Source organism: Sminthopsis crassicaudata, chromosome 4 (genome assembly GCF_048593235.1).
Source record: "Sminthopsis crassicaudata isolate SCR6 chromosome 4, ASM4859323v1, whole genome shotgun sequence".
NCBI lineage: Eukaryota > Metazoa > Chordata > Mammalia > Dasyuromorphia > Dasyuridae > Sminthopsis > Sminthopsis crassicaudata.
In genome coordinates this window covers 297,442,451-297,469,865 of record NC_133620.1, presented here as the reverse complement: position 1 = coordinate 297,469,865, position 27,415 = coordinate 297,442,451, and the positions used below count along the sequence as shown (strand labels likewise).

At 34.5% G+C, this 27,415-nt stretch overlaps 1 protein-coding gene across 7 annotated transcripts in view; it reads right to left on the bottom strand.

Annotated features, from left to right (window-relative positions):
• Positions 1 to 27,415, bottom strand: part of NDEL1 (nudE neurodevelopment protein 1 like 1) — a 100,478-nt gene that overhangs the window by 30,802 nt on the left and 42,261 nt on the right. For 6 of the 7 annotated variants that reach the window (XM_074311918.1, XM_074311916.1, XM_074311915.1 and 3 more), the window contains 4 exons: positions 22,262 to 22,398; positions 20,050 to 20,223; positions 17,579 to 17,670; positions 15,965 to 16,116 (listed from right to left, as the gene is read on the bottom strand). In XM_074311918.1, the coding sequence (XP_074168019.1) occupies positions 15,965 to 16,116; positions 17,579 to 17,670; positions 20,050 to 20,223; positions 22,262 to 22,398 (555 nt within the window). Of the gene's footprint in view, positions 1 to 8,672; positions 8,708 to 15,964; positions 16,117 to 17,578; positions 17,671 to 20,049; positions 20,224 to 22,261; positions 22,399 to 27,415 lie in introns of all 7 variants that reach the window. The other variant, XM_074311919.1, reaches the window with a different exon arrangement.

The window sequence follows — 27,415 nt, the reverse complement described above, 5'->3', positions numbered from 1 at the left end:
CATATAAGCAAAGCAAGAAAAGGGTATATTGCATTAGGATGAAAAGCCCAAATACAGATGATATTTCAAAGTAATGACTACTCAAACAAATGAATGCCAAGTACCAGGTGCAGGTAGATACATCCTACTGGGGGGGAGGGGGGGAAGTTTGGATGCAGGGTTCCTTTTTAATAATCTGTGCATTGGCTTAAATAACACAGACAATTTGGAGATGGCTATTTGAAATTCAGTATGTGTAAGCTAGATAAGAAGTTACAAAGATTATACATGGGATTTTAATCCAATAAGTAAAAGTTAGATTACAGAAGGAATTTAACCATCTGGATAGAAGAAAACAGATTAGCTGATCACATTACCACAAAAGAGTTAATGCAATCTTAGCTTAAATTTATCAAAGGTTACAGAGCAAAAGTGAGCCAATAAAGCTCTTATTCTAGGCACCACAATTCAGGAAGATGTTAGTAAAGCAGAACAGTTCCAGAAAAGAGTGAACAAGATGGTAAAGAACTTCAGGATCAAGGGTCAAGATGAAATTTAGAGAAAAGACCTTGTCATTTAACAAGCATTTAAAGTGCTTAATATGTGCTAGGCACTGTCCTAAGTGCTAAGAATACAAAGAAAAGGTTAAAAACAATCCCAGTGATAGGAAAGCTATGTGTATGTGTGTGTGTGTGTGTGTGTGTGTGTGTGTGTGTGTGTGTGTGTGTGTGTGTGTGTGAGTCCATATATATATATATATATGAAACTTTGTTTAACTATAACCTGCTTGGGAGAGATGGAAGGGGTGAAAAAAGAATTAAAAATATGCATAGCAGAGAACAAAAGAATAATCTACAAAAAAGTAAAGAAAATATGGACACTCACTTGTGAATGTCGTGTAATTTCTACTATTATATATCTTTTCTTGATTTAGCAATTTATTGTTATATATTTTGAATCCTCCCTAATGTTCTGTTGGACATATGACAATGTTTTCTTTAGTCTTTTCTGTTTTTTTAAATAAAAAAATATCAATTTAAAAAAATGTAATAGGGCAGACAACAGGCAAAACAACTGAACATACACAAGATATACAGTGGAAATATGCAATGTAAATTTCACAGAAAGAGGAATCAGTGGGATGTCAAGAAAAGACTTTTGGCAGAACATGGGATTTGACTCAAGGCTCAAAGGAAGCTTTTAAAGGAAAAGAGAGGAGGCAAAGGTAAGAAGGTAAACATTCCAAGCATGAGACACAACCAGTGCAGATAGAAGTTGAAATGTTGTGCTCAAGAACAGTAAGAATGACCGTGTTACATGGATCGTAGAATATTACAATAAGTAGAATGGGAAGCATGTGGGAAAGAATCTGGCTGTATAAGGATATTATATCTGTCTTTGAAGTAACAGGGAGCCACTGGAATTTAATAAGTATACTGGGGCAGGAGCATTGTGGTGAGAAGGCAGGGGTCGGGCCTACACTCTAGGAAGTTCCACTGTACTGGATAAGGAGAGAAAAGGCAGGGAGGCCAAATAGAAGCCTACAGCAAGCACCCAAGTATAAGATTATGAGAGTCCACACTAGGGCAATGGTTGTGTGTGGAAAGGAGATGTGGGTGAGATGCTGTGAAAGCAGAAATGACAAAAGTGGACTGTGAAAAGTAGATAACAGACTTAACGTATTTAACATGTATTAATCAACCTGCCATTTGGGGGGAGGGAGAGAAGGAGGGGAAAAATTAGAACAAAAGGTTTGGCAATTGTCAATGTTGTAAAATTACCCATGCATATATCTGGTAAATAAAAATTATTAATTTTTTTTTAAAAGGGGGGGGCAGCTAGGTGGCGCACCAGCCCTGAATTCAGGAGGACCCGAGTTCAAATCTTGTCTCAGACACTTAACACTTCCTAGCTGTGAAACCCTGGGCAAGTCACTTAACCCCAGCCTGGGGGGGTGGAGGGGGTATTAGTGAGGAGTCAAGATTGATACTCAAGTTGTGGTACCTTTTACAGTAGTAATAGGAAAATTCAGAAAACGGAGGCTTGGAAGGAAAATGATTTCTGTTTTGAACATGATGACTACAGTATAGGATATCCAGTTCAAGCAGAACTGGAGATCAGAAGAGAGCTAGATATAAATTCACCTCCAAATCATCTCATCAGAGATCAGACTTGAACCCGTGGGAGCTGATAAGATCAACTTCAGAAAAGGTTTTTTAAAGACTTACATAAACTTATGCTAAGTGAAGTGAGCAGAAACCAAGAGTAGATGTGTGGATTTGCTCAAGAGAAAAGTCCATGGAATAATGATTGGAACAGTAAAAGAGCTTGGAAGTCGGAGGAGAGGTGTTCAAATCTTGCCCATTGTGACAATGGACAATTCAATTTCCTTTTCAGGGCTTTAGATGAGGAAGGCCTCATCTACAAAATGCAGAGGCTGGACCAGATGACTTCTAAGGTTCCTTCCAACTTTAAAATATATCATACTATAATTGTGGAAATATGCACAGAAGAATTGCACATGTTTAACATATATTGAATTACTTGCCATCTGGGGGGGAGGGAAAGAAGGGAAGGAAAAAAAATTTTGCAACACAAGGTTTTCCAAGAAATATTGAAAACTATGCATTATGTTTTGAAAATAAAAAGTTTTAAAAGAAAGAAAAGACATACCTGGATTTCTTTTCCAGTTGAAAGATAAGTAGCAAGCATTTAAATAGCACTTAAGTTTTGTAGAGTACTTTACATATGTTATGTCATTTGATGTACCCAATAACTATTATTACTCCCATTTAACTGAGACAGAGCTAGATTAAATGACTTGGCTTAGGTCCAAGTGCTATTAGTGTCTGAGTTAGGATTGAAATCATGTGTTCTTCATTCCATGTTTAGCACAGAAAACTGGCATATGGTGAGTGAATTAGGAAAGAGACAACAATCAATTGTTTTGATACCATAGCATTTTCCAAATCATTGAAGTGAAAATGCATTTCTATAGGTATGGATATATAAAATTCTTTTTTAGAATAATTATTCCTTTTAACTGTCCCAATAGTCTGCATACCTTTTTATTGCTACAACTTAATAGAGTATTATGGATGTGACTCAAGCTCTTGAAAACTAAATTTGTTGTTTGGTGTTAAAATTGAAGAATTTAACCAACATATGCCTTTGTGTTTTAAGTATATTTCCTACCTCCATCCCTGCTCTCAACCTCTTTACCTTCTTACCCACTTTGGTGGTGATCTGTGAGATAAGAGATAACTCCTTAGAGTCAAAGCTAATAGATCTACCAAAAAGTTTTCCTTGGAAGTGGAGTTGGATGGACAGGACTAATGGCAAATGAGTCCATCATACAACCTTTTTATTTTCATTGGAAAACACTTTATATTGTGAGGGCATGTCTCTTATTTCATAATTAAAACTATTTTATTGAAAAAATTATCATGCTATGGTATTATAAATAATACAGAGATTTCAGCTTAACATAAGGAAAACTAACAACGGGAGCTCTCCAAAAATGGAAAAAACTGGTTTTGAAGAATAGATTCCCTCACATTAGAGGAGAGAAATCCCCTCTTCAAACAAAGATAACTGCCATTATGTTGTTGAGGGAAATCTTGTTCAGGTATATATTGAACTTTTCTCCACTTCCCTGAAAGAAATAACAATCTCACAAATCCCACCCATACTCTCATGGCTCACTTTAAGTCTCAGTTGTTCCATGAAGCATTTACAAACTATCAGAGTTCATACTCATAATTCTCACTGTATGCCAAATGTGAAAAACAATAAGGCATGAAAGGCTGTGATCTGCAAATCCAAGAGTTGGGTTAAAATCTCAGATTTTGGCCTTATCCCACATCCTTTGGCAGATTCAGTATTTCTCAAAACATATCTTCATAACCAGCTGTTTTAGTCCTCAACAGTTTTTTTGTTGAAGTAATTTCAAAGAGAAAGACAATTTGTTTCAATAATATATACTAATGGATCCCTTTTCTTTCATCCTAGTAGTACCAAATGCCTAAAAGTCAACTCAATTCTTTTTCTACGCAGTAGAACAAGTAAGTGAAAAGAGGACCCAGTTTGGAATAAAAAAGATCAGAGGATTACATCTCACCTCTTACTATCTACTAGTCATGTCAATTGATTTCTCAAGAGTCTTAGGCTTTCAAATGTGCAAAAGACTTTTTTAATCTCAAAAACTGTTGGATGCTAAATGAAAAGTCAAGTATCAAAGGTGGCAGGGTGGGGCATGAGGGAGGAGAGAACTAAAGGGAAATAGATGACAGACAGATAGACCACACACCTGCACATGTACACACACACACACACACACACACACACACACACACATACACACACACATACATACATACTTTACCCCTAGGGAGAATTAATATCCAAGAGCTCAGAGAAGAGTAGCTAAATCCAGGTTTCATAGAAAGCCCAGTCACCCAACTCTGAAATACCACTACACACCTGTCAGATTGGCTAAAATGACAGGAACAAATAATGATGAATATTGGAGGAGATGTGGGAAAACTGGGACACTAATACATTGTTGGTGGAGTTGTGAAAGAATCCAACCATTCTGGAGAGCAATTTGGAACTATGCCCAAAAAGTTATCAAACTGTGCATACCCTTTGATCCAGCATTGCTGCTATTGGGCTTATATCCCAAAGAAATACTGAGGAGGGGAAAGGGACCTGTGTGTGCCAAAATGTTTGTGGCAGCTCTTTTTGTAGTGGCTAGAAACTGGAAGATGAATGGATGTCCATCAATTGGAGAATGGTTGGGTAAATTATGGTATATGAAGGTTATGGAATATTATTGCTCTGTAAGAAATGACCAGCAGGAGGAATACAGAGAGACTTGGAGAGACTTACATCAACTGATGCTGAGTGAAATGAACAGAACCAGAAGATCGCTATACACTTCAGTGCTGTATGAAGATGTATTCTGATGGAAGTGGAAATCTTCAACATAAAGAAGATCCAACTCACTTCCAATTGATCAATGATGGACAGAAAGAACTACACCCAGAGAAGGAACACTGGGAAGTGAATGTAAAATGTTAGCACTACTATCTATCCACCCAGGTTACTTATACCTTTGGAATCTAATACTTAACGTGCAACAAGAAAATTGGATTTTCACACATATATTGTATCTAGGTTATATTGTAACACATGTAAAATGTATAGGATTGCCTGTCATCAAGGGGAGGGAGTGGGGGGAGAGAGGGGATAATTTGGAAAAAATGAGTACAAGGGATAATGTTATAAAAAAAATTACTCGTGCATATATACTGTCAAAAAAAATTATAAATAAAATTAAAAAGAAAAAAGAAAGCCCAGTCACCTAGATAAGAAAAATAAATGCTCATTCTGAGTAATAAGGGCAGCAACTTTTAAAGCTGGTTACTGATTCCTGGTTCTTTTGAGAAGAAAAAAATACTATACTATACAGGCTATAAGATGAACTTTAGCCACAGCCTTCTAATACCAGCAAGTATTACTAAGTAGTCACAGAAGCATAAGAAGTAAAAGGGACAAGACTATCTACCTCAAATTAATTTTACAGGAAAACAAAAAATAAAAAACTGAGCCAGTAAGAAGGGGACTGATTAACCTCAGGTCAAACAGGTAGTTAAGTAGAGGAGCTAGGACTACAGCCAACGCCACTTTCCCAAAGCTTGAGCCAACTTCTATTACTCAATACCAACAACTCTTGGCAGAGATCAGGAATTCAAAAAGATTATTAAAATCTAGATTTGGCTATGAGTATAAGGAGAAATCAAATGATAAAAGATGAGAAAGTCAGGTATGAGTAGAACCTCAGAGGTGTCAGTCAGATTCTGCCAACTAAAAAATAGCTGATAATAATAGCTAATACTTGTATAAGACTGGAAAAGGACATTATATACATTATTTGAGTCTCTCATGAGTTCTTACAATAAACTACTGTGGTAGGTGTTTCAAGTATAACTGCCATTTGAGAAATAAAGAAACTGAAGGTCAGAGAGGTGAGTCCCCACTGTTACAAAGCTGATAATGGTCAGAGATCAGCCTGCTCTTAAAGAGTCCAAGACTTAAATCCACCATTCTTTCCAATTAAAAAAAAGGAGTTCTCACATTTTTTTGGTCTCCAGGTCCTTTATACTCTTAAAAAAATTATTGAGCAAAAGCATTTATGTGGGTTTTATCTATTGGAAATTAAAACTGATAAAATATTTATTCAGTCATTAAAAATAATAATAAACTCTTATTAACATAAATAACTTTTATGAAATGTAAATATTTTCCAAAACAAATCTGGCCTCACAAAGAAGGGAAAAAAACCTGAGAGTTAAGTTATTGTTATCCCTATTTTACAGCTGAGGCAAATAGTTTAAGCAACTTGCCCAGGTTATTGCCCAGGGTAACACAACTACAACATATCTGAGGCCAGATTTGAATTCAAATTTTCCAGACATCAGGCTCTGCCTCTAAACTATCACTAAAAAATGGTGAGTATTTTAATAAGCAAATAAATTTTTGGTACCACTATGAAACTGTTTTGACCTCAAGGATTTCTGAAATGGTACTGAACATTCCCAGAGCTCTTGGACCACACTCTAAGAATTAATGAACTATATTATGTGGTCTCTCATAATAGTCATACTTATACAGTTATTTGACTACAATATTGCAGTAGTAGACTGAAGTAGAATTTAGAGACCTCAGCAGTCTTTCTATTGTACAATGTTACATGAACTGAATGAAGTAAAATAAAAGAAAAAGCAGAAGAGAAATCTATAATCATGAAAAAGTTGCCTCAGGTTTCAGCAAGAAGACAATGGAAACTGAAATAGAAGTGACCTGGAAAAGCACTGTGTAACTCTGACTACTAACCACATTGCTACTTTAATCTTGTTTACAAGATGCTAGTCACCATGAAAGCTGACTATCATTGCTCTGAGTAAAGTTTAATGGGGGAAGAGAAGCTGAAGCTCAGGAACAGTTTCAGTCTTCATCTTGTCATCATCCCTGATATTTTAAAAATGGGAAATCACTAGAGAAATTATTTATATATATTTCCTTATATGTCATTGTTACTCTGGTATCCAATATCTGCCTCCTAAAGTAGGCATGAAGAATATGAGGAATACATATAAGGCATGATTTTTTGATTTCAAAAAATATTAGGTGACTATGAAATATACAACATTACATTAGATTAGGATGAAATAACTTCTGCTTCCACTTTACCTAGAGCCCTGACCATATTAATCACTAAGTAATTTCAAATTATCACTACCTAACTCAAGAGGGTTTTGTGAAATAACTAATGCTCTAGCTAAAAGACTAATGGAAAAGCAGCGATCAGGGAAAAGGAAAGGTAGAAGAAGCTAAGAAAAAAAGGGAGAACTGAAAATATAACTATGAATTTTACTCCTAGGGCAAATTTCTACACAGATCTTGCTTAAGGTTTTCATTGGAGAAGTAAGGTAAATCTAAATCTAATTAACAAACTACTAAAAATCAAATCCCCATTCGCCTACTGGGTAATATAGACAGAAAGTTTAAAAATAGGTGCTAATTCCTCAAAAGAAAGAAATCCTAATCAATCAGTTATTTGACCAACAATAAATGTCAAGGATTTACCATGTGCCAGGTACTGTGCTAAACACTAGAGATAAAAAGAAAGACAAAAAAATACATCCCTGCCCTCAAAGACTGTATATTCTAATGGAGAAGACAACACATATATAATTTGGTACAAACGCATACATACAGAGTAGAAGGGTTATATGAAAGAAGACATTAGCAACTGAGAACACTGGGAAAGTCTCAAGCAGAAGATCCACTACTTTGAGTTAAGTTTAGAAATCAAGGAAACAAAGACAGTAGTGGGGAAGAACAAAGCACTCCAGACATGGGAGGACATCAAAGGGAGAGAGATAGGATATTATGGGGTACTGTGTTAAAAAGACTTCCAAGTAGGCCCATGTTGCTGAATTGTGCAGTGTAAGAAGGAAAATAAAGTATAATATTGGGAAAAACAGAAGGGGTAGGGAAGCTATTCAGGTTATGAAGAGTTAAAGGTCAAAGAGAAGACTTTTTATTTGATCACAGCAGTGGTCACTCTGCAGGTGATATGGTCAGACTACACTTTAGAAATATGACCTTGGCAACTGATGGTGTGGGGTCAGATTTGAGGCCCAGCAACTAGTTAAGAAAGTTTTTGCACTAGTCCAGATATAATAAAGGCCTTCACCAGAGTGGTACTCATGTGAGTAGAAAACAGGCTCTATGTAAGAGATTGTTTGTAGAAATGACAAGATTTGTAACAGATTTGTGAAGAGAATGAGGGAAGATAACAGGAGCTGTTCAATGGCACTAAAACCAGAACTGAAGCTCCTTCAGCTTTTTATAAAAGTAGGACACAACCAGCAATATGTAGCCATCTCAAAACAGGTTACTAACAGGTTATAAGCTAGTTAAAACTGAGAAATGAATATAAGTTCCTTAAGGGCAGTTTTTGTCTTGTATCTCCAGCACAATGATGGCATAGAGCAAGTCTTATTTGTTGAATTGAACTGAATCAGGCCCATGCAGTTAGTATGCTGAATTTTGGTTAATTTCTCTTCTGCCAGAAACCAGGATTCAAACAATGCACCCAACCACAGCAGAATAACTGAATTTACCCATGAACAAGGAGGGGAATATGACTTTTTCTTGCCTAAGAAAAGAAAAAAGGAAACAATTTATGTAAACAGTAACACAAATTATTTTCATATTATTCATAAAAAATTAACACATGCAAATGTGAATAAGGCCCAAAAGAAATTAGATTGTTTAAACACCATTGTCTGACATAACACATTGCGTTTCCTTCCTAGCATCACACTTAATCAGTTATCAAATGGCAATCTGATTTTGCTTTATTTTAATTTTAATCAAATTTAATTAATTTTTTTTGTACTATTATGAACTTGACAATCATTTTGGGAGGTCAAAGAAAATAGGAAATGATGATTCTAAATGAATCTATAAATCTCTATTACACACAGCTTGGGACATTAAAAGTACACAATCAACACAGTATGTAAAAGCTACAATAATACAGCAGCAGTTCCAAAACTGCTTTGTTAATGTATTTCTTTCTGAACTTCCTTCAACTTCTTTTGTTCTTTTATAATATTTCATTCTTTCCTTGTGGGGGGGCACCACTCTAATCATCCTCTCTCCTCCTAAAAACTCTCCCTTGTAACAAATACAGTCAAACAAAGCATATCTATACAATGAGTGTGGCCATTTATTTTTGTCTGTGTCACAGCCAACTGTTTTAATTGCTTAGATCATCAACCAGTTATATAATTCAAGCAAAGAGCAGAGCAAACCCCCAGAGATGTTTTAAAGCTAGTATACCTATATAAGTGAAAGCCTAGAACACCCAGCAATTTGCTTTTGAGGAAGAATTCAGTGGCAGAGCATAAACTCTTTTAGTTAACATTAGGGAAGAACTAAGAGTTGTTGGCAGGAAGGAAAACAGGGGGTGTGGGGGGTGTGGGGAGGGGGGAGGGCAGGGAGAAGAGGGGGAAGGCACTCCACGGAATAATGATCAATGTGAATATGACAATATACATTTTATGGATTTATGAATTAATAATAGTGAAGCCCTCATTTAGCCAGAATCTTCAAATAGAATTATTCTACAATCTATAAATTAATGAATGCATACTTTTAAAAAGTTTACTTCCAGGATATATATATATAAATATAATATACAAATACTAAATTTTTTATATCTAACCATACTATACAAAACAACAACCTTCATGAAGATGTCCCAGTATATAATCATCAAATTAAAGGTTCCATTATCAGCCATATACCATTTGTTTTTACAAATGTTTAATGACATAGGTTGAAACTAAAAGAGGTTCTAAGCCTTAATTAATCAGAACATTCAATTAGACAAATACCTTACTTATCAGGATATAAGTATAATACCCTAATTCTAATTTGCTCTTAAAGAGCCAGGACAACAGACGTCACACACATTTCTTTTGGCAGAGTAAGTAATAAGTAAATGTCTTGAAAACTAATTTTAAAAAAATTTCCAACTGACAATTTAATTTCTTTCTTTCTTTTTTTTTCTTTTTTTTTTTTTGAGGCTAGGGTTAAGTGACTTGCCCAGGGTCACACAGCTAGGAAGTGTTAAGTGTCTGAGACCAAATTTGAACTCTGGTCCTCCTGAATTCAAGGCTGGTGCTCTATCCACTGCGCCACCTAGCTGCCCCCAACTGACAGTTTCAAAAATGCAATCTGAACTGCTTTCAGAAAAACTCTGGCACTCAAATGTCACCAAAAAAATTCATTTGAGAATAAGAAAACTATTTTCAAATTACATATTTGACAATAAGTATATTTTCAAACAAAAAAAAGATCACGTTCTAATTTTTTTAAAAACATTCTTTAAATCAAATACTTAACAGAAACTGCTTTACCAAAATACTGTTGACTCCCCCAGGAAATAAAAGCTCTTTTAAGACTTTGTGATCTCCTAAAATTAGGGATAGGGCAACTAGGTGGTGTAATGAATCTGGGTCTGGAATCACTCATCTTCCCAAGTTCAAATATGACCTCACACACTTACTAGATGTGACTCTGGACAAGTCACTTTAACCCTATTTGCCTCAGTCTTCTCATCTATAAAATGAGCTAGAGAAAGATAGCTCCTGTACCTTTGCTGAGAAAACCCCAACAAAGAAAGAAACTGAAAAATGAATGAACAACAAAATTAGGGATAGGAATAGACCTGTGTTCATTCATGTAGGGAACACCCAGGCAAGGGAAACCTGTCTACCAAACCTAGTCTGCACCCTCTTGGTGCAGTCTCAGAGATACCTAGAGAATTGAGAAGCTAAGTCACTTGTCCAAAGTCAAGGGAAGGACTTGAATCCAGAGTCTTCCAGACTCACTTCATTGTTTTATTTTCTTTTTATAGCTTTTTATTTACAAAACATATGCATGGGCAATTTTTCAACATTGACCCTTGCAAAACCTTCTGTTCCAACTTTTCCCCTTCTTCCCCCCACTCCCTCCTCTAGATGGCCAGTAGTCCAATACATGTTAAATATGTTAAAGTATATGTTAAATCCAATATGTGTATATATATTTATACAGTTATCTTGCTGCACAAGAAAAATAAGATCTAGAAAGAAAGAAAAACATAAATGCAAACAAACAATAACAGAAAGAGTGAAAATGCTATGTTGTGGTCCACACTCAGCTTTGAGTATAGACGGCTCTCTTCATCACTGAACAAGTAGAATTAGTTTGAATCATCTCATTGTTGAAGAGAGCCACATCAATCAGAGTTGATCATTGAATAATCTTGTTGTCATCTATAATGATCTCCTGGTTTACAATTCTGTGCCTCAAAAAAATCACTGAGAGGCCCCTATTCCCTTGTAAAAGAAGGGACAGTCTCTCCTGTGCCCTAGAAGCAAACTCAATTTACAAATGTGCAAAAAAGCAAAAAGAGTCCTAACCACAGAAGGCTACAATGGCAACAAGGAAGATGAGAACACAAACACAGAAGTGGACAGCTAGGACAAAATGCCAATATGTGAAGCCTCAAAGAGGAATATGAATTGGTCTCAAATGGTCTCAAACTCAAAAGGTTCTCTTGGAATAGCTCAAAAAGGATTTTAAAAATCAGGGGGAAAAAAATGAGAGCTATGCAGAAGAATTATGAAAAAAAGCCAATTACTTAAAGAAGGAACACAATAATTGGCTTAAGGAAACAACTTCTTAAAAAAAACAGGATGGCCAAAAGGGAGAAAAAGTGAACAGACGTAAAATATCTCATTAGAGAAACAACTAACCTGGGAAAAAGATCCAGGAGAGATCATTTATGAATTATTAGGCTATCTGAAAGCCTGAATCCAAAAAAGAAGAAAGAAGGAGAAAGAAGAAGCAGAAACAGAAGCAAAAGTAGAAGCAGAAACAGCAGCAGCAACTCAAGAAGACTCAGAAGAAGAAAAAGGAAGAAAATTCAGAAGAAACAACAGCAGGAGAAGAACAACAAGCAGAACAAGAAGCAGACGAAGCACAAGCAGAAGAACAAGAAGCAGCAGCAGCAGAACAAGAACGAAGGGAGGGAGGGAAAAAACTTGGTCAACATCTTTTAAGTAATCATCAAAGAAAACTGCCTCAATATCCTAAAACCAAAGAATAACCAAAAGAAGCCACCAATTACTTCCTAAAATGAAAACTCCAAGGAATATTGTAGCTAAATCCCAGAATTATTAGGTCAAGGAGAAAATACTGCAATCAAGCATAAAGAAACAATTCATATATTGAGGAGCCATAATCAGGATTATCTAGGATCTAGCAGCTTCCATATTAAAGAATCAGAGAGCCTGGAATATAATATTGCAGAAGGCAAAGGATCTTCGATTACAACCAAGAATCAACTACCTAGGAAAAGTTGAGGATTATCTTTCAGAGGAACAGATAGGCATTTCAATGAAACAGGAGATTTTCGATCATTTCTGATAAAAAAAAAAAAAAAAAAAAAGACCAAAGCTGAACAGAAAATGTGATCTTCAAATATGAGATTCAAGAAAAGCATAAAAAGATAAACAGGAAAGAAAAAAAAAATGCTATTTTAAAGGTCAAGCTTCCCTATATGTGAAGATGATACTTGTAACTCTTTAGAATTCTTTTCTTTGTTAGGGTTTGAACCTTAATCTCATTAGAATTTAATCAAAGAAGGAGTAACACACTCAACTGGGTACAGAAATTTAGAGAACTGGGGTGGGAGGGGAGGAAGGTAAGATAAGGGAAGACAAATAGAAGGGAGACGATTGAAGGAAGTAGGAATCAAAAGCAAAACACTGGTGAGAAGGAAAAGGATAAAAGGAGAGAAAAAAAGTATAAATGGAGAAAAATATATCAGGAAATATAGTGAAGGTCAGTGGGATGAACTCTCCCATAAAATAAAAGCAGGTAGTATAGAGGATTAAAAGCTAGAACCCTACAATGTTATTTACAAGAAATACATTTGAAGCAGAAAGATACACACAGACTAAAGCATCTATCTAAAACCATTAGCAGGGTGAAACAAGAATATGCATTATCTTCCCTAAAATGTTAGCTTTTGCAATAAGAGAAGAAAAAGAAATGGAAGGAATTCAGTGTAGACAATGAGGAAGCAAAACTATTTAACGGATGATATGTCATATTTGGAAAATCTTAAAGAATCAATTAAAAACTATTTGAAACAATTACAATTTAAGCAAAGTTGCAGAATACAACCCCAAGTAAATCATCAGCATTTCTACCAACAAAATATGTGAATAGCATTACAAAACACTTTTCATACAAATAAAATCAAATCTATAACTGGAAAAATATCTATTATTCATAGGTAAGCTGAGCTAAGATAATAAAAATGACAATTTTACCTAAATTAATCTACTTATTCCATGCCATACTAATCAAGCTGCCAAAAAATTACTTTAAAGAGTTAGAAAAAATAGTAACAAAATTCATCTGGGAAAAACAAAAGAGAATTAATGAAAATATAAAAAGGAAAGTGGCCTAGTCATACCAGACTTAAAACTATATTGTAAAGCAAGTCATCCAATCTACTTGGTATTGGGTAAGAAATAAAGTGGTAGATCAGTAGAATAAGGTTAGGTTTACAAGACACAATAGTTAATAACCATAGTAACCTAGTGTTTGATAAATCCAAAGAGCTTCTGGAATAAGAACTCATTATCCAACAAAAACTGCTGGGAAAACTGGAAAATAATATGGCAGAAACTAGACACAGAACAACTTCTCATAATTTATATCAAAATAAGGATGAACAAGGTAAAAGAAAGCAATCTTAACAGCTACTAGAGAAGTGTTTTGAATTACTTTGTGGGGAGAGGGAAATGGAAAGATCTGGACAACAGAACATGGAAGCTGACATGTTAGAAATGTTATAGAATGGTAGACCTTAGAAATCATTCAGTCTAATCAAAGTACCACCAAAAAAATTAGGCATCAAGGATCATCTTTAGAAAAATGTCCTCTAGATAAGTTGGCATAGATTATTTTGATAACTCATTAGCTTTTCCCATTGAGATTCAGATGTATAATAAAGTCTTTAAATCTCTTGGTTTGATTTTTTAGTCACAAGCAATTCAAATAAAAAAAATTTTTAATACTTTTCCAAAGCTGGCATATGACATATATTAAATGGAATAAGTGAACCTTAGATTCACTGAAGCCAAAGAGAGGATATCCCCTTGACCAAAAGAAGCATCAGAGCACCATCTGGCCTTCACATGAGTTCCCCTGGACCACTAAGAAACACAATGACCACCTGACATAGATTTATCTTTCTTCATGTTTCTAACTAGCCTTATTTTCTTAGCTATAAATTCAATGACCTGAAAAAGGGAGAATAAACAAAATAAAGCTTACAACTTATAGAAGGATCAGAGCTCCAAAGATTTATTTACAGGTCAGGTGTTCAGAGCAAGGAATACATTTTCCCACAGGAAATATTTTAACTGGTAGTTAAATTCCTAGGCCAATCCACAAAAATAGTTTCAGTCCATAACATGATTACAATAACATTATACTGTAATACACACAATTAGTGTACTGATCACCCCAAACCAACACTTAAGACATTACTTCTATGTGAAAATAAATTAGTTCCAGAACAAGATCTTTCATACTTCCAACATCCATCTCCTCCTCCCCTCCCATTAAATTGTTCCTACAACTAAAGAGAACTATAAATGAGAAGAGGAGATTCTAGCCTGGAGATTCTAGCCTGGATCTAATTTAATTTCTCCTCATCCTGATGGGAATACAAATTAGTATGTCACTCAGATAACAAAGCATTTGATGAGTGAAATTATGGTTTAAAGTGGTTTCCCTGGAAGAGTATTAAATTAACAGGTTTGACAGAATTCCTAGAAAACATGACTCAATATGGAGAGAAAATAACTGATTTATACAAGTTAATCTGACATTACTAGATAAAAATCCAATTTATCTTTTAGATAATTTCCAACATGTATAAAGGATGCCCCTTTATTTTCTTAAAGCCTTTACACAAAAATTAAAGTTAAAATATGGCCACGATCTTCAAGTTTGTCTAAAAAATTACCCATATATTGTTAAGGAGAATGTTTCTACCAAGAAACTTCAGGAAATATATAAAAATTACTTAATATTTTAGCAATAAGGTTATTAAATCTAATGATATTGCTTTGAAAAGAAAATGGCCCTTAATCAAATAGTATTAATCAGTAGCAATAGTTGGCTGGCTCCAGAGTCAAATTTTCTAATGCAAAGATAATGAAGATACTCAGTTATATATGTTCATATAAATAAAAAAGCTATTTTTACAGTGGGCTTAAATATACTTGGGATTAACATAGTTCATACATTTCTTATAGATAATAAGCAAAACAAGAATTGCAAGCCCCCTTAAAGGTCTATAAAATCTAGTAACTAATGTTTTGCTTTCATAGAGAAAATGGGAGAAAAGAACTTCCTATGTTAGTTATATTAGTGATAGAGATGAAACAGTTCAAAAGCTACAAAATCAGAGGTGCTCTTAAAAGTACTGACTTCTTTCAGTTTGCCCAAAGTTTTTTCTTTGTGAATCAACAAGAATACAGTTACCCGGAAAATGGATTCCAAGATTTGTTGAGAGGCCCTAAAGGGAATAAGAATTAATTCTATTCTAATCCAGCTGATAATACATAATAATATAATACACATAATATACAATCTCAGGAAAAGTAGATTAATTTAATAAGTCTCTACTGGTTTATGCTTTCTAGATTTGTACAACGAAGTGTATGTATTTTATGTTCAAGTACACTAAGTTTCACTAACACACTTGGTCATTTATCAACTTTTCCGAATGTCTTACTCAAAAAAATTAATTCCCATGGTCTTTGGGACTTACCCTTTATCAAAGAAAGATGTATGCCCTGAACGAGAGAACTTTGTGCTGTTACTATTCACCAGGCCACAATTAACATTCCCTGAAATATAGGATTTCCGTGATGCTTGATCCTTTGCAAAATTCCTGCAAGCAGCTAATTTGGATTCTAAAGCCTAAATAAACAAGAAAGAATTCACTTGTCAAAACAGTATCTGCACATAAGAATCTGTATTTCAAATCATTGATGTATTCTAACAGATAATTGACACCACTCTCCCATTTTAAAATAAAGGCTATCTAAATAACTTAGAAAACTAGGGCTATAGCCAAACAATCAGCTAATAAAATTAACTTGTTGGTAAGGAGCTCAAAACACTTTATAAACTTAAATTTTATGAAGGAGGATATCACCCTACCTTAACAGTTAATAAAAATTCTAACACAAAAGTAATAAAGCCAGGGATGGATTTCAGGTTTCCTAGTTCTCTATTTAGCCTTCAACTCAACAGAATATGTATTTTTTAATATGGGAATGATAATAAAAATTTTAATAATATCCAAACATTTCCCCTGAGCTCTTAAAAATTTCAGATTATACATGTAGCAAATAAAAGAATTGGAATCTAAATCAGTTTTCTGACTTGGTGATCTTTAAAGTACAATTTCTGAAATAAAAAGAATATCTATTTTGCACAAAACAAAGTTTTGGTAATATTGCTAGGCTTTATTGTATAATCTCTATTTCATATTTCATGCCTATAATTAAAATATTCAAATAAAAAGTAACTACTGGTTTAGTTCTCATATAGCCCCTAAAAATCCTATAGGTCTTTCTACCAAACTGGAGAAGCCAAGGGTAAAGTTAGTGTGTTAATAACATGATCCATCTTATTACTCCCATTTTGTGGATGGGCAAATAAGTCACAGAGGAAAAAAGAAAGAATAATTCTTGCAATAAACAATATGACTATGTACACAAGCATAGTATAATATTTCACAAATACATAACCCCTTAAAATTTACAATACATTCATAACTATTAAGAAAAGTATTTTATTCATAAAATAAACTATTGATTTGAGAAATTAATATGAACTTGCATTTCATGTTTAAATATTTTATTTATTCCCCAATTACAAATAAAGATCATTTTTAATATTCATTTAAAAAATTCTTAAGTTCCAAACCTCTCTCACCTTTCCCTTCCATGAGACAATAAGCAATTTGATATAGGTTATTCATGTGCATTCATGTAAAACATATTTCCATATTGTGAATTCCATGATGTGCACAGGTACAAACTGAAGTATAATAATTTTTAGTTTATTTTTTTCATGTTTTTTTTTTTTCCCTTTTGGGTCTGTATCTTCTTTCACATCATGGAATTCATAATCACATGAATAATTAAGTCAGATTGATTGTATCTTGATTAAAAAAACAAACAAACAAAAAAAAAAAAAAACCCAGAAATGTGAAGTTGGTTTTCTATTAAAAAGTCTAGGCACCACATTCTATGGTTTTTCAATTTTGTCTAAACTTCCTTAATAGTAAGAAGGGTTCCTTTCTATGCTTCCAACATAATACAGATTAACTACATAGTAAATGAAATTTAAAGGAAAATAGTTGAGTACTCACCCCTACTTTTCTCAAAAGATCGCCCACAATGTTTAATGCTGATATCCTTGCAGAAGGGGTTAGTGGGCTGGTGCCAAAACCATTTGGTATACCTAGAAGAAATAAAGATGTGTTCAAAATAGTTCTTTTTCTTTTTTTTTTTTCTTTTTTTTTTTTTTGCTGAAGCAACTGGGGTGAAGTGACTTGGCCAGGGTCACACAGCTAGGAAGTGTTAAGTACCCTTGACCAGATTTGCACTCAAGCTCTCCTGACTTCAGGGCTGGTGCTCTATCCACTGCGCCATCTAGGTGCCCCCAAAATAGTTCTTTAAGTTTTTTGCACATATTACATTTGCTCATTATAAGCATAAACCTAACTTTCTTCATACCTGCCAAAGGGATGACACTTCCCAAGGCTACACAAAATAATAGAATTTACTTGGAGGAAATTCTTAAGGAATTTGGTGCTGCTTTTTTTGCTAATTTAAAACTACATTGGCTTTTTTCACTTGGTTATTGTAAATAAATGCTTATCTTCACACAACGACATGCTGTAATGTGGCAGTTAGAACTTTTTAGTTCCAGTTTTGATGATCTAACTTAAGGCCTAAACTATGCTATGCTATTACAACCCCAATTCACCACTAACAAAAGAGGGGCAAAATTTAAATAGAATCCCAATCCATAAACAAATGACAGGAAAGAAAAAAATTTAATATGTTGCTGAAAGGAAAGAAAGCTGCTTTGACTAATGGAGGTCAATGCCTCTCAAAAAGCTACAGTCTAATCATTCTGAGTCTTTGGGAGCCAGAAGGAAATAGTTGATAAGGCAGATTAGTCAGAATTTAAGGCAAAGTGAACTATTTGCTTCTCTTCTCCTTTCTCCCTTAATTCTTCCACTTTATTCTTAATACCTTTTCTATTCTGCTTATTCCCTATCCTAAATGTCTCTTTTTTTCCCTTTCAGTCACTCTTTTTGAATTGAATGTATCCTCTCTTCTTTTCCCTGGATGTTTTTCTATTTTTATTATTCAATTTGGTATATTTAATAATTTTTTATGTACTCTGTGCTTAATTTAAAATTTTGAAATGAGCAGGACCAGGAGATCATTATATACTTCAACAATATTACTATACGATGATTAATTCTGATGGATGTGGCCATCCATCAATGAGATGAACCAAATCAGTTCCATTTGTTCAGTAATGAATAGAGGCAACTACACCCAGCGAAAGAACTCTGGGAAATGAGTGTGAACCACTACATAGCATTTCCAATCCCTCTGTTTTTGTCCACTTCCATTTTTTATTTCCTTCACAGATTAATTGTACATTATTTCAAAGTCCGATTCTTCTTGTGCAGCAAAATAACTGAATGGATATGTATACATATAATGTATTTAACATATACTTTAACATATTTAACATGTATTGGTCTACCTGCCATCTGGGAGAGGAGGTGGAAAGAAGGAGGGGAAAAATTGGAACAAAAGGTTTTCCAAGGGCCAATGCTGAAAAATTACCTATGCATATATCTTGTAAATAAAAAGCTATAATAATAATTAAAAAAAAAAAAAAAACCAAGTTAGTTAAATGTCATAGTTTTCTCTTAAGATTTTTTTTTTAATTTATAAATTTTCCCAGTGTTTTCTTTTGGCAAGTCATCCATCCAAAAAGATGATTTACATAACTGCTTTATATTACCTCTTTTTGGTTTTTAGAGTTTTTCATAAATTGGCCTTCCCTACCTGTCCAGATTTATTCCTTACTCCTCTTCCACATATTCTGTGATCCAGTGGCCTCCTTGCTGTTTCTTGCAGATGACACTTCTTCAGACTGAGCATTTTCGCTATCCTTACCACGTGGAAGAATCTCTGTCTTCAACTTGTTTGAAATCTCATAAATTCCCAAGCCTTTTTCTCAGTCTTTCTTAATCTTAATCTTTCTTTTGAAACTATTCTCAAATTTTCCAGTCTGTTTTTTGTTTGTATATAGTTGTTTGTATGTTGTCTCTCCATTAGTCTTAGACTATGAACTCTTCAAGAGCAGGGACTGTTTGGAAGGATTTTTTTTGCCTTTTTTTGGTATTCCTAGCACTTAGCGCATAGTGCCTGGCCCATACTAGACGTTTAATTATGCTGATTCTCTGATTGACTAGAAATGTTCTACCCTTTTCCCAAAGGGAAACATGACATACTTGATAGAGAGCTGGCTTCCAAGTCAGGAAGGTCTGGTTTCTAGCCCTACTTCTGACTGTGTGATTCTGGAAAGCCAATTAACTCTAAAGTACCCCAAGCAACTCCCTTAGATTACAAAATTGCTGAGCAGATGTCAATCTGCACTGGTAAAAGTAGTTTTCCAAGAGTTCCCATACTGGCATTACTATACCAAAAGTATCATACGGTCTGTTCACCAGTATATCCAAATAACCTGCTTAATTGTCAAATTATTCTAAGTTGACATTATACTGTTGGAAAGAAAGAAATTACAAACCTTTTGGTGAAGAAAAGCTGTTCTCTGTCCCCTTCCCCACAGGAGTGGCTGGTAAGGAAAGGGATGCCTGTACAGCAGAATCCATTTTTTCACAATCTAGAGTTGGAGAACTAGGAGCTGACTTTCTGGTTACTTCTTGTTGCCTTTCACGTACTGCTAGTTCTTGTCTTAAATCTACAATTTAAAAAACAGTTTAGGTAGTAAGACTTATTAGAAGTAGTAATAACAAAGCTTAATAGATATCATTCAGTAAACCCAGACCTGAAAGGATTACCATGAATATACATATTTGTTCAATAATGTCTCAATTATAAATTTTCCAAATCATTCATTTTTATCTTATTTATATATCAGAAGGTATCTACTGGATTCATATAATAACTCAGGTGTTTAAATAATATATTAGAATTTTTAAAATGTTTATTTCAATTTTGCTTCTAGACTGGCCCCACAATCATCATCCAGAAGAGCAAAAAAGCCTGTGGAAAAGGAGTCTGCCATATCCATTCCTATCAATATCCACTGGTGACCAACGGAGAGAAGACTAAGAGCCCTAGAAAATGCAATATTACCTCATATCACTACTTCTAATCTCTCCCAATGAGAATAACTGCAACTGCTGCAGAAAAGTGACCCTACAGAGGTACTTAAGCTGCCATCTTCTTAGAAGCCAGTTACTGAAGACTCAGAAAAAAAAACAAGTTGACACCTGATTTGACATCAGAAACTGATAACATTTTATTAATTGGAACCATACTAATGATGAAATGTTTCCATATGCCTTAGTTCATATTAAGGATCACTATGCCTTTCGATCCAACTTATCACTGAAACCTTCTGTATATGTCATATGCCCCAATAGAATGCAAACTCCTTTGGAGCAGAATTTATTTAAGCATCCCTATTGCTGAAAACAGTACTATATACACAATAAGTACTTAAGTGCTTTTTCATTGACTATTCAAAAAAACTGTTAAGTGCCTACTATATTTGAGGTATTGAGAATAGTTACTTGTGCCATTGCATACTCAGATTAAAAAAAAAAAAAAATCAGGATGAGCCAAACGTATATCAGATGACTACATGAAAAGAAATTTAGTATACTTTAACTTCTTAACTGCTTTTCTGAAATAGTAATGGAATTTATGTTCTATTACTAGCAAGTGATGTATTCTCTTAACATACTAACAAGAAAAAAAACAAAAGACACCCAATGAAGAAAAGAGCAAGCAAGAAGTAATGATTTAAGTATTTCAAAATGGCTTCCTGAAGAATAAACAAAGGACTTGAACCCCTTCACTGGATTAAAATGTGAAGACTTCTAATTCCCTTCTCCAAGGAGTCATTAGTGTCTCTTTAGGTAATGCTACATATTTTCAAAATCTTTCTCCTTGAGGACCTTTGTCCTCAATGACAATAATTTTCCTCCTAAGATGACAATTCCTTCACTTGCAACCATTAGCTTTTTCTTTATCCTTTATTACTTTGTTCCTTTTTCAAGGCTTGAACTTCAACTCTTTTCCCTCTAAGAAGTAACTTATATTCTCATGAATTCAAACAGCTACCTTTTGGCTACTGATGCCCAAAACGACATCAAGTGGTTTATAGACTAATGAAGACTTTGAGGTCAGGGACTCCTTAATAAAAAAGGAAGTTAAAGAAAAGGAGTTGGAAGTTTTAGGCACTGATTGAGAAGAATAGAAAAGGAACACTACTTCTAAGGCAGTAATAGTAGGGTATTCAAATGGAAATGACTTGCAAACATTTGAAAACAGTCCTAGAGTTCAAGTATACAGATGTAGAACTTAAGATTCACAAAGGTGATTTAGAATATAATAATTGAATATAATTGAATGAGTTCTCCAGGCAGAGAACTATCACATATGCAGAGGAAAAGTGTCAGGATCAGTAAATATAATAATAAAAATAATTTAACAGCTAACATTTGTATATTGCTTTATAAAATTTACAAAATGCTTAAACAGACATGATGTACTACTTGATTCTTACAATAACTCTGTGAGGCAGACTCTATCATTATCCCTACTTTACAGACAAGGAAACTGATTTGTCCAAAAACAGACAGCAAGTAAATCTCTGAGTTAGAATTCAAATTCAGGTCCTTCTGCTCTGTTCATCATACCACACAGATACCACATAGAATGAAACTAAATGTTATGGATCAATCACTGCAGAAAAGAACAAACTGTACCTCTTGCTTCATCCTTTAGCCTCTGTACAGAAACCAGCAAAGATTCCTTTTCATCAAGTTCACTTTCCAAAAATGCATTTCGTTCAATGGCTTGATTCAGCCTTTGTTCAAAATCTTCCAGGGAAACTATTGTAGCTCTAAAACAAAGGCCAAAATATTAGATTTTCATAAAATGAAGTGTTGACATGTAAGATATACAAATAGTTAAGAAAAAAACCAAAATTATTCCATTTTTAATTTTTATTATTTCATCCAATATGATTTCTCTTCCTCTGAATTCAGACAGTCTATAGTCAGACATGACTGTCATAAAGTAGCATGGTATAGATTAAACAATGGGAGTGGTCATAAATAGTTCATTAACTATATGATCAAAGTCACTGAGCTTCTCAAAGCCTCTGTTTTCTCATCTGTAAGAAGGGGATAATATGTATGCTGAAGTGGTAATAAAGGTACCAGAAGTGAAAATATGAAATATAAATATTTAAACAGACTTGGGAGAGCACAGTGGTTAGAGAAATATCAAGACATCCATCACAGATAACAGAGATTTGCCATGTATTTGTGTGAAATATCTCACAGGCTCAAACAAATGCTATTAGGCAGGACAGAATCTCAATGTACTTTTGAGGGGACTTGACTTTTATAGCTCAGAAAGAAGAGGGGAAAATAAAGGTGGGACTCTAGGGAGTACAAGAATGTGTACTGACATGTTGAGACTTATCTTAAAGATAGTCTGGGAAAATTGAGTTCTCATCAAGGTTGTATCAAATATGCTAACAAGATAGTCTCAGAGGCTGAAGACAGGACAGATGGATTAACAATGGACTCCATCATTCCACACAAACAAGACAGTCTGGGAGAACTGACCTAATTGTGATTGATAATCAGAATAGGATGGGCTTGTTTTTAGCAATTGCTGAAGATAAGCTGGTTTAGGGTTCATATCAATACTACTAATTTCAGAATGCTGATGTGAAAAAAGTACTCAGCAAGTCATAATGCATTATGTAAAGGCCAGTAATTACTACTGTGTTATTTACTGACTAACTTGAATTGTGAATTTTTTTCTCATATTTTTTTCTATCTAATTTGAATATAAGATCCTGAAAAAGAATAACTGCTGAGGACCAGGAAAACGTTGTATACTTCAACAACAATACTATATGATGATCAATTCTGATGGATATGGCAATTTTCAACAATGAGATGAACCAAATCAGTTCCAATAGAGCAGTAATGAACTGAACCAGCTACACCCAGCGAAAGAACTCTAGGAAATGATTATGAACCACTATATAGAATTCCCAATCCCTCTAATTTTGTTTGCCTGCATTTTGGATTTCCTTCACAGGCTAATTGTACACTATTTCAAAGTCCGATTCTTTTTGTATGTCAAAACAACTGTTTGGACATGTATACATATATTGTATTTAATTTATACTCTAACATATTTAACATGTAATGGACAACCTGCCATATTGGGGGGAGGAGGGGGAAGAGAGAAAAAATTAGAACAAAAGGTTTGGCAAATGTCAATGTTGTAAAATTACCCATGCATAGATCTAGTAAATAAAAACTATTTAAAAAAGAAAAAGAAGAAGAAGAATAACTGCTGAGATCTCATTATATTCTTCACTAGGTTAATGTGTGTATATGCAAGTGGTGTGACCATTCACCTGAATGAACATAGTTTAGAATATATGCTCAATAAATATTTGATTAACTCATAAGTGAAGTGTCAGATGGCCACTTCTAAGGCTTACTCTTTCCTCTGTCAAGAACTCTCCTATAAGGATTTTTGTCCACACAAGAGATGAAAAGTTCTGACAAGGAAGAGTCTGGACTGCCCCTGACCCTCAAGATTGAATATAGCAGGATATTACAAGAATTCTAGTTCTACTTCACTCTCAAATTTAGCTAAAGAATGTGATCTGATTTCTACCACATCTATAAAAGACTCACAAGACAAATGCAGAGGATTCTTCTCCTTAAAAAAAGTCAGTAAAGATTCATTCTAGGATATAAGTGCTAACTAAATAGTCCCAAAATGCCTAAAGACTTTTAAGCCTCAAAAGGTCTGAGAGTTCTTCATTAGAGTAACAATCCACAAGGGAATATTTCCAGTTGTTTCTCATCTGAGATTCTCTGTCTTTTATCTGGTCTCCTGTTAGAATCTTCAGTGTCACTAACTTTGTTCAAACCATGTCACTATCCAAATCATCTCTATATTCTTCCCTAGTTACATCTTCTCTTGTTTTGAAAAATAGGATATTTTCCCAATGGATAAATGATCAAAGTATAAAGACATATAGTTCTGCAAAGCATAATGGAAGTTATTAAAAACCATATGAAAGACTGTTCCAAATCACTAACAAGAAAAATGCAATTTCTAAATGACTCATTACACTACTGTAAGCTATAAGAAGATCAAACCACTCTGGAAAAAAATATAGGATTATGCACTAAAAAATATATATCCTTTGATTTAGAATCCCATTGCCAAGCATGTAGCCCAAAGCCAAAAATGGAATAGGAAATCTTAGAGGAATACTTTTTATTGGAGCTAAGAATAGAAACAAATTAGATTCCTATTGATTGGAGAATGGCTCCACAACTTGTGGCACATGAATATAGCGAAATATTAATAGACTAAATGAAATAAAGAATATGAAGGACACAAAGACAAATGAGAAGATTTATAAACTTTTATAAGGTAAAGTAACTAGAATGAGGAAAACAATGTCAAGTCTCCAAAATTTATTAAGCATTCACAATAAGTGCTGGGGCTGTAAAGAAAGAAAAAATAGTCTCTGCCTTAAGTTGCTTCCATTCTAATGAGTAAAAGGATGAAAGATGAAAAAAATTAAATTATATATGAGAAAAGTATTCAAGAGAAGGTACTAACTGTTAGAGGGATCAGGACAGGCCTGTGGTAAATGGGGGAGAGGGGTCCCTCAAGTTGAGTCTTTAAGAAAACTAAATTAAATTGAAGTAGAACTGAGGAGAGGGAGCACTCCAGGTATAAAGGACAGTAACGCAAAGCCATGGGGATGAGGGATAGAGTGCTGTGTGCAAAAAACTGCAAAGAAACCAGTAGGTTTAGACTATAGATTAGATAGAGAAGAGAGGAAGGGGTCAGGTTGTGAAAGTTTTGATTATCAGAGGACTTTATATTTGAACTGGAGGATTGTGCTTGAGGAAAATTACCTTAGGTCAGATTTAAGTCTGAGATTAAGTTCTTTCCTATAAACCAGATAAAATTGTAGTAATACTGATGAGTCCTCAGTAACTGATTAACAGAGAGGGACTGGAGCATTGAATGGAATTGCTTCCTGGGGCAGGGAGGAAAGAGCACTGAGAGAGAGTAGTTTAAGTCTCATAGTCCCACCCTCTGTGAAGGTTGTAGATAGCCCTACCTTGCTATGTCCAGCCAGAAGTCAGAGTTATGTCATACCTCTGAGATTAAATTTCCCCTATAAATATGTCCATGGCTCATACTGAATCCCTAGATCCTACTCCTGCACTATGTCTCCCAGTGTTCTTTCTCCTCACCACTCCCCTCTCTGCCCAGTGGTGTCTCTCTTAGTGTCTTCGTATAGGTAACTCACTCTCTTAAGGTGCTAAGTCTCTTTTGCTATTTATCCTGCCAGCTAAGGGAACACTCCAACCTCATGGGGTATTCCCATTCTCCTGATAAATTGTGAGTTTCACTAGAAAATTTGTTTTTTCCATGATTAATTATTAAAACCCTTTTTCTAGCGATGTGCTCTCTCCCACACTTTCGTATTTACCATTTCTGGTACCTATTGTATTCCTCCATTTTGTCTGTAAACCATTCCCCTAAATAAATCTACCTTTTGCCAAAGAGAATGGACATTGTGAATTCTTTACATGATTGAACCCCAACATTTGGTGCCCACAACCATCACATCAATACCAGTTAAGAAATTAAAGCTAGGTGGTACAGTGGATAGAGCACCAGCCCTGATGTCAGGAGTACCTGAGTTCAAATCTGGACTCAGACACTTAACGCATCCTAGCTATGTGATGCTAATCGAGTCACTTAACCCCAATTGCCCCAGCATAAATAAATAAATAAATAAATGGATGAGTATTTGTACTTTTAGTATCTATTGAAAGGAGGGACTATTTAAGTCCACACAGATGTCTACATGTCTGTGTGTCAATTTTATATTATTTGTTCACTTCTACTTGATGTCCTTGGAATTCAGAGTTTAACCTGTTTCATGTTAAATTGTGATTTGCAAAAGGGAAAAGGAATAAGTATTTATATAGGGCATATTTCATGCCAGGTATTGTGCTAAGGACCTAAGTTAAGTGATCTGCCCAGGGTTAAACACCTGAAGTGACATTTGAATTCAGATCTTCCTGACTCCAGGGCCAGTGATCGATCCCCTGTGCCTCAATGTCCATAGCTCTGTCTTTGAGATGGGGCATTTTTCTTCTCAGATAATACCTACTCCCATTCTGGATGGGACAGACAAGCTCTCAGAATAGAGGAACCCATCCCAAAAGAACCATAGATTATATGCATTCGGCCCTCAAAAAAGGATTAGAAACTAAGTCTAGATGGATTCAGATTTTTAACTATTCACTAGAAAGTAAAGAAATCACTGTTAATGTGAGTAGTTTTAAGAAGTGAATCACAGAATCTACCTGAAATGGAACTCAGAGTTCATCTAATCAAATTCTCTCATTTTACAGATGCAGGACTAAACCCAGAGAGATTAAGTGCTGTAAATCCAGGGCTCTTTTCACTAAATCACACTGTCTCATTTATGTCTAAGGCTTGATTAGTCATAGGCTGGTTTACCTGAACAACACACTTGGACCTAAATGGAAGGCCTATTTGTTTTGTATTCCCAATGAAATTTATTTCATCACATGAGGGAACCAATCACACACACAAAAATCCAACTCTGAGTTTAGACTAGAGAAATTATTTTGTGGATTTGGTGCCTTCTTATTGTATGCCATGCTATTTTTGTTTTAACAAGTAGAAATAATCACAGTTACCAAGCACTAAAAGAAAACTCAGGGGATAAATCTTCACACTAACCTTTTCCTTCAGGTTTGCAAATAGAGAATCTAATAATTAGTAAGCATAAGTGCAGTGCTAATGAGAATGTA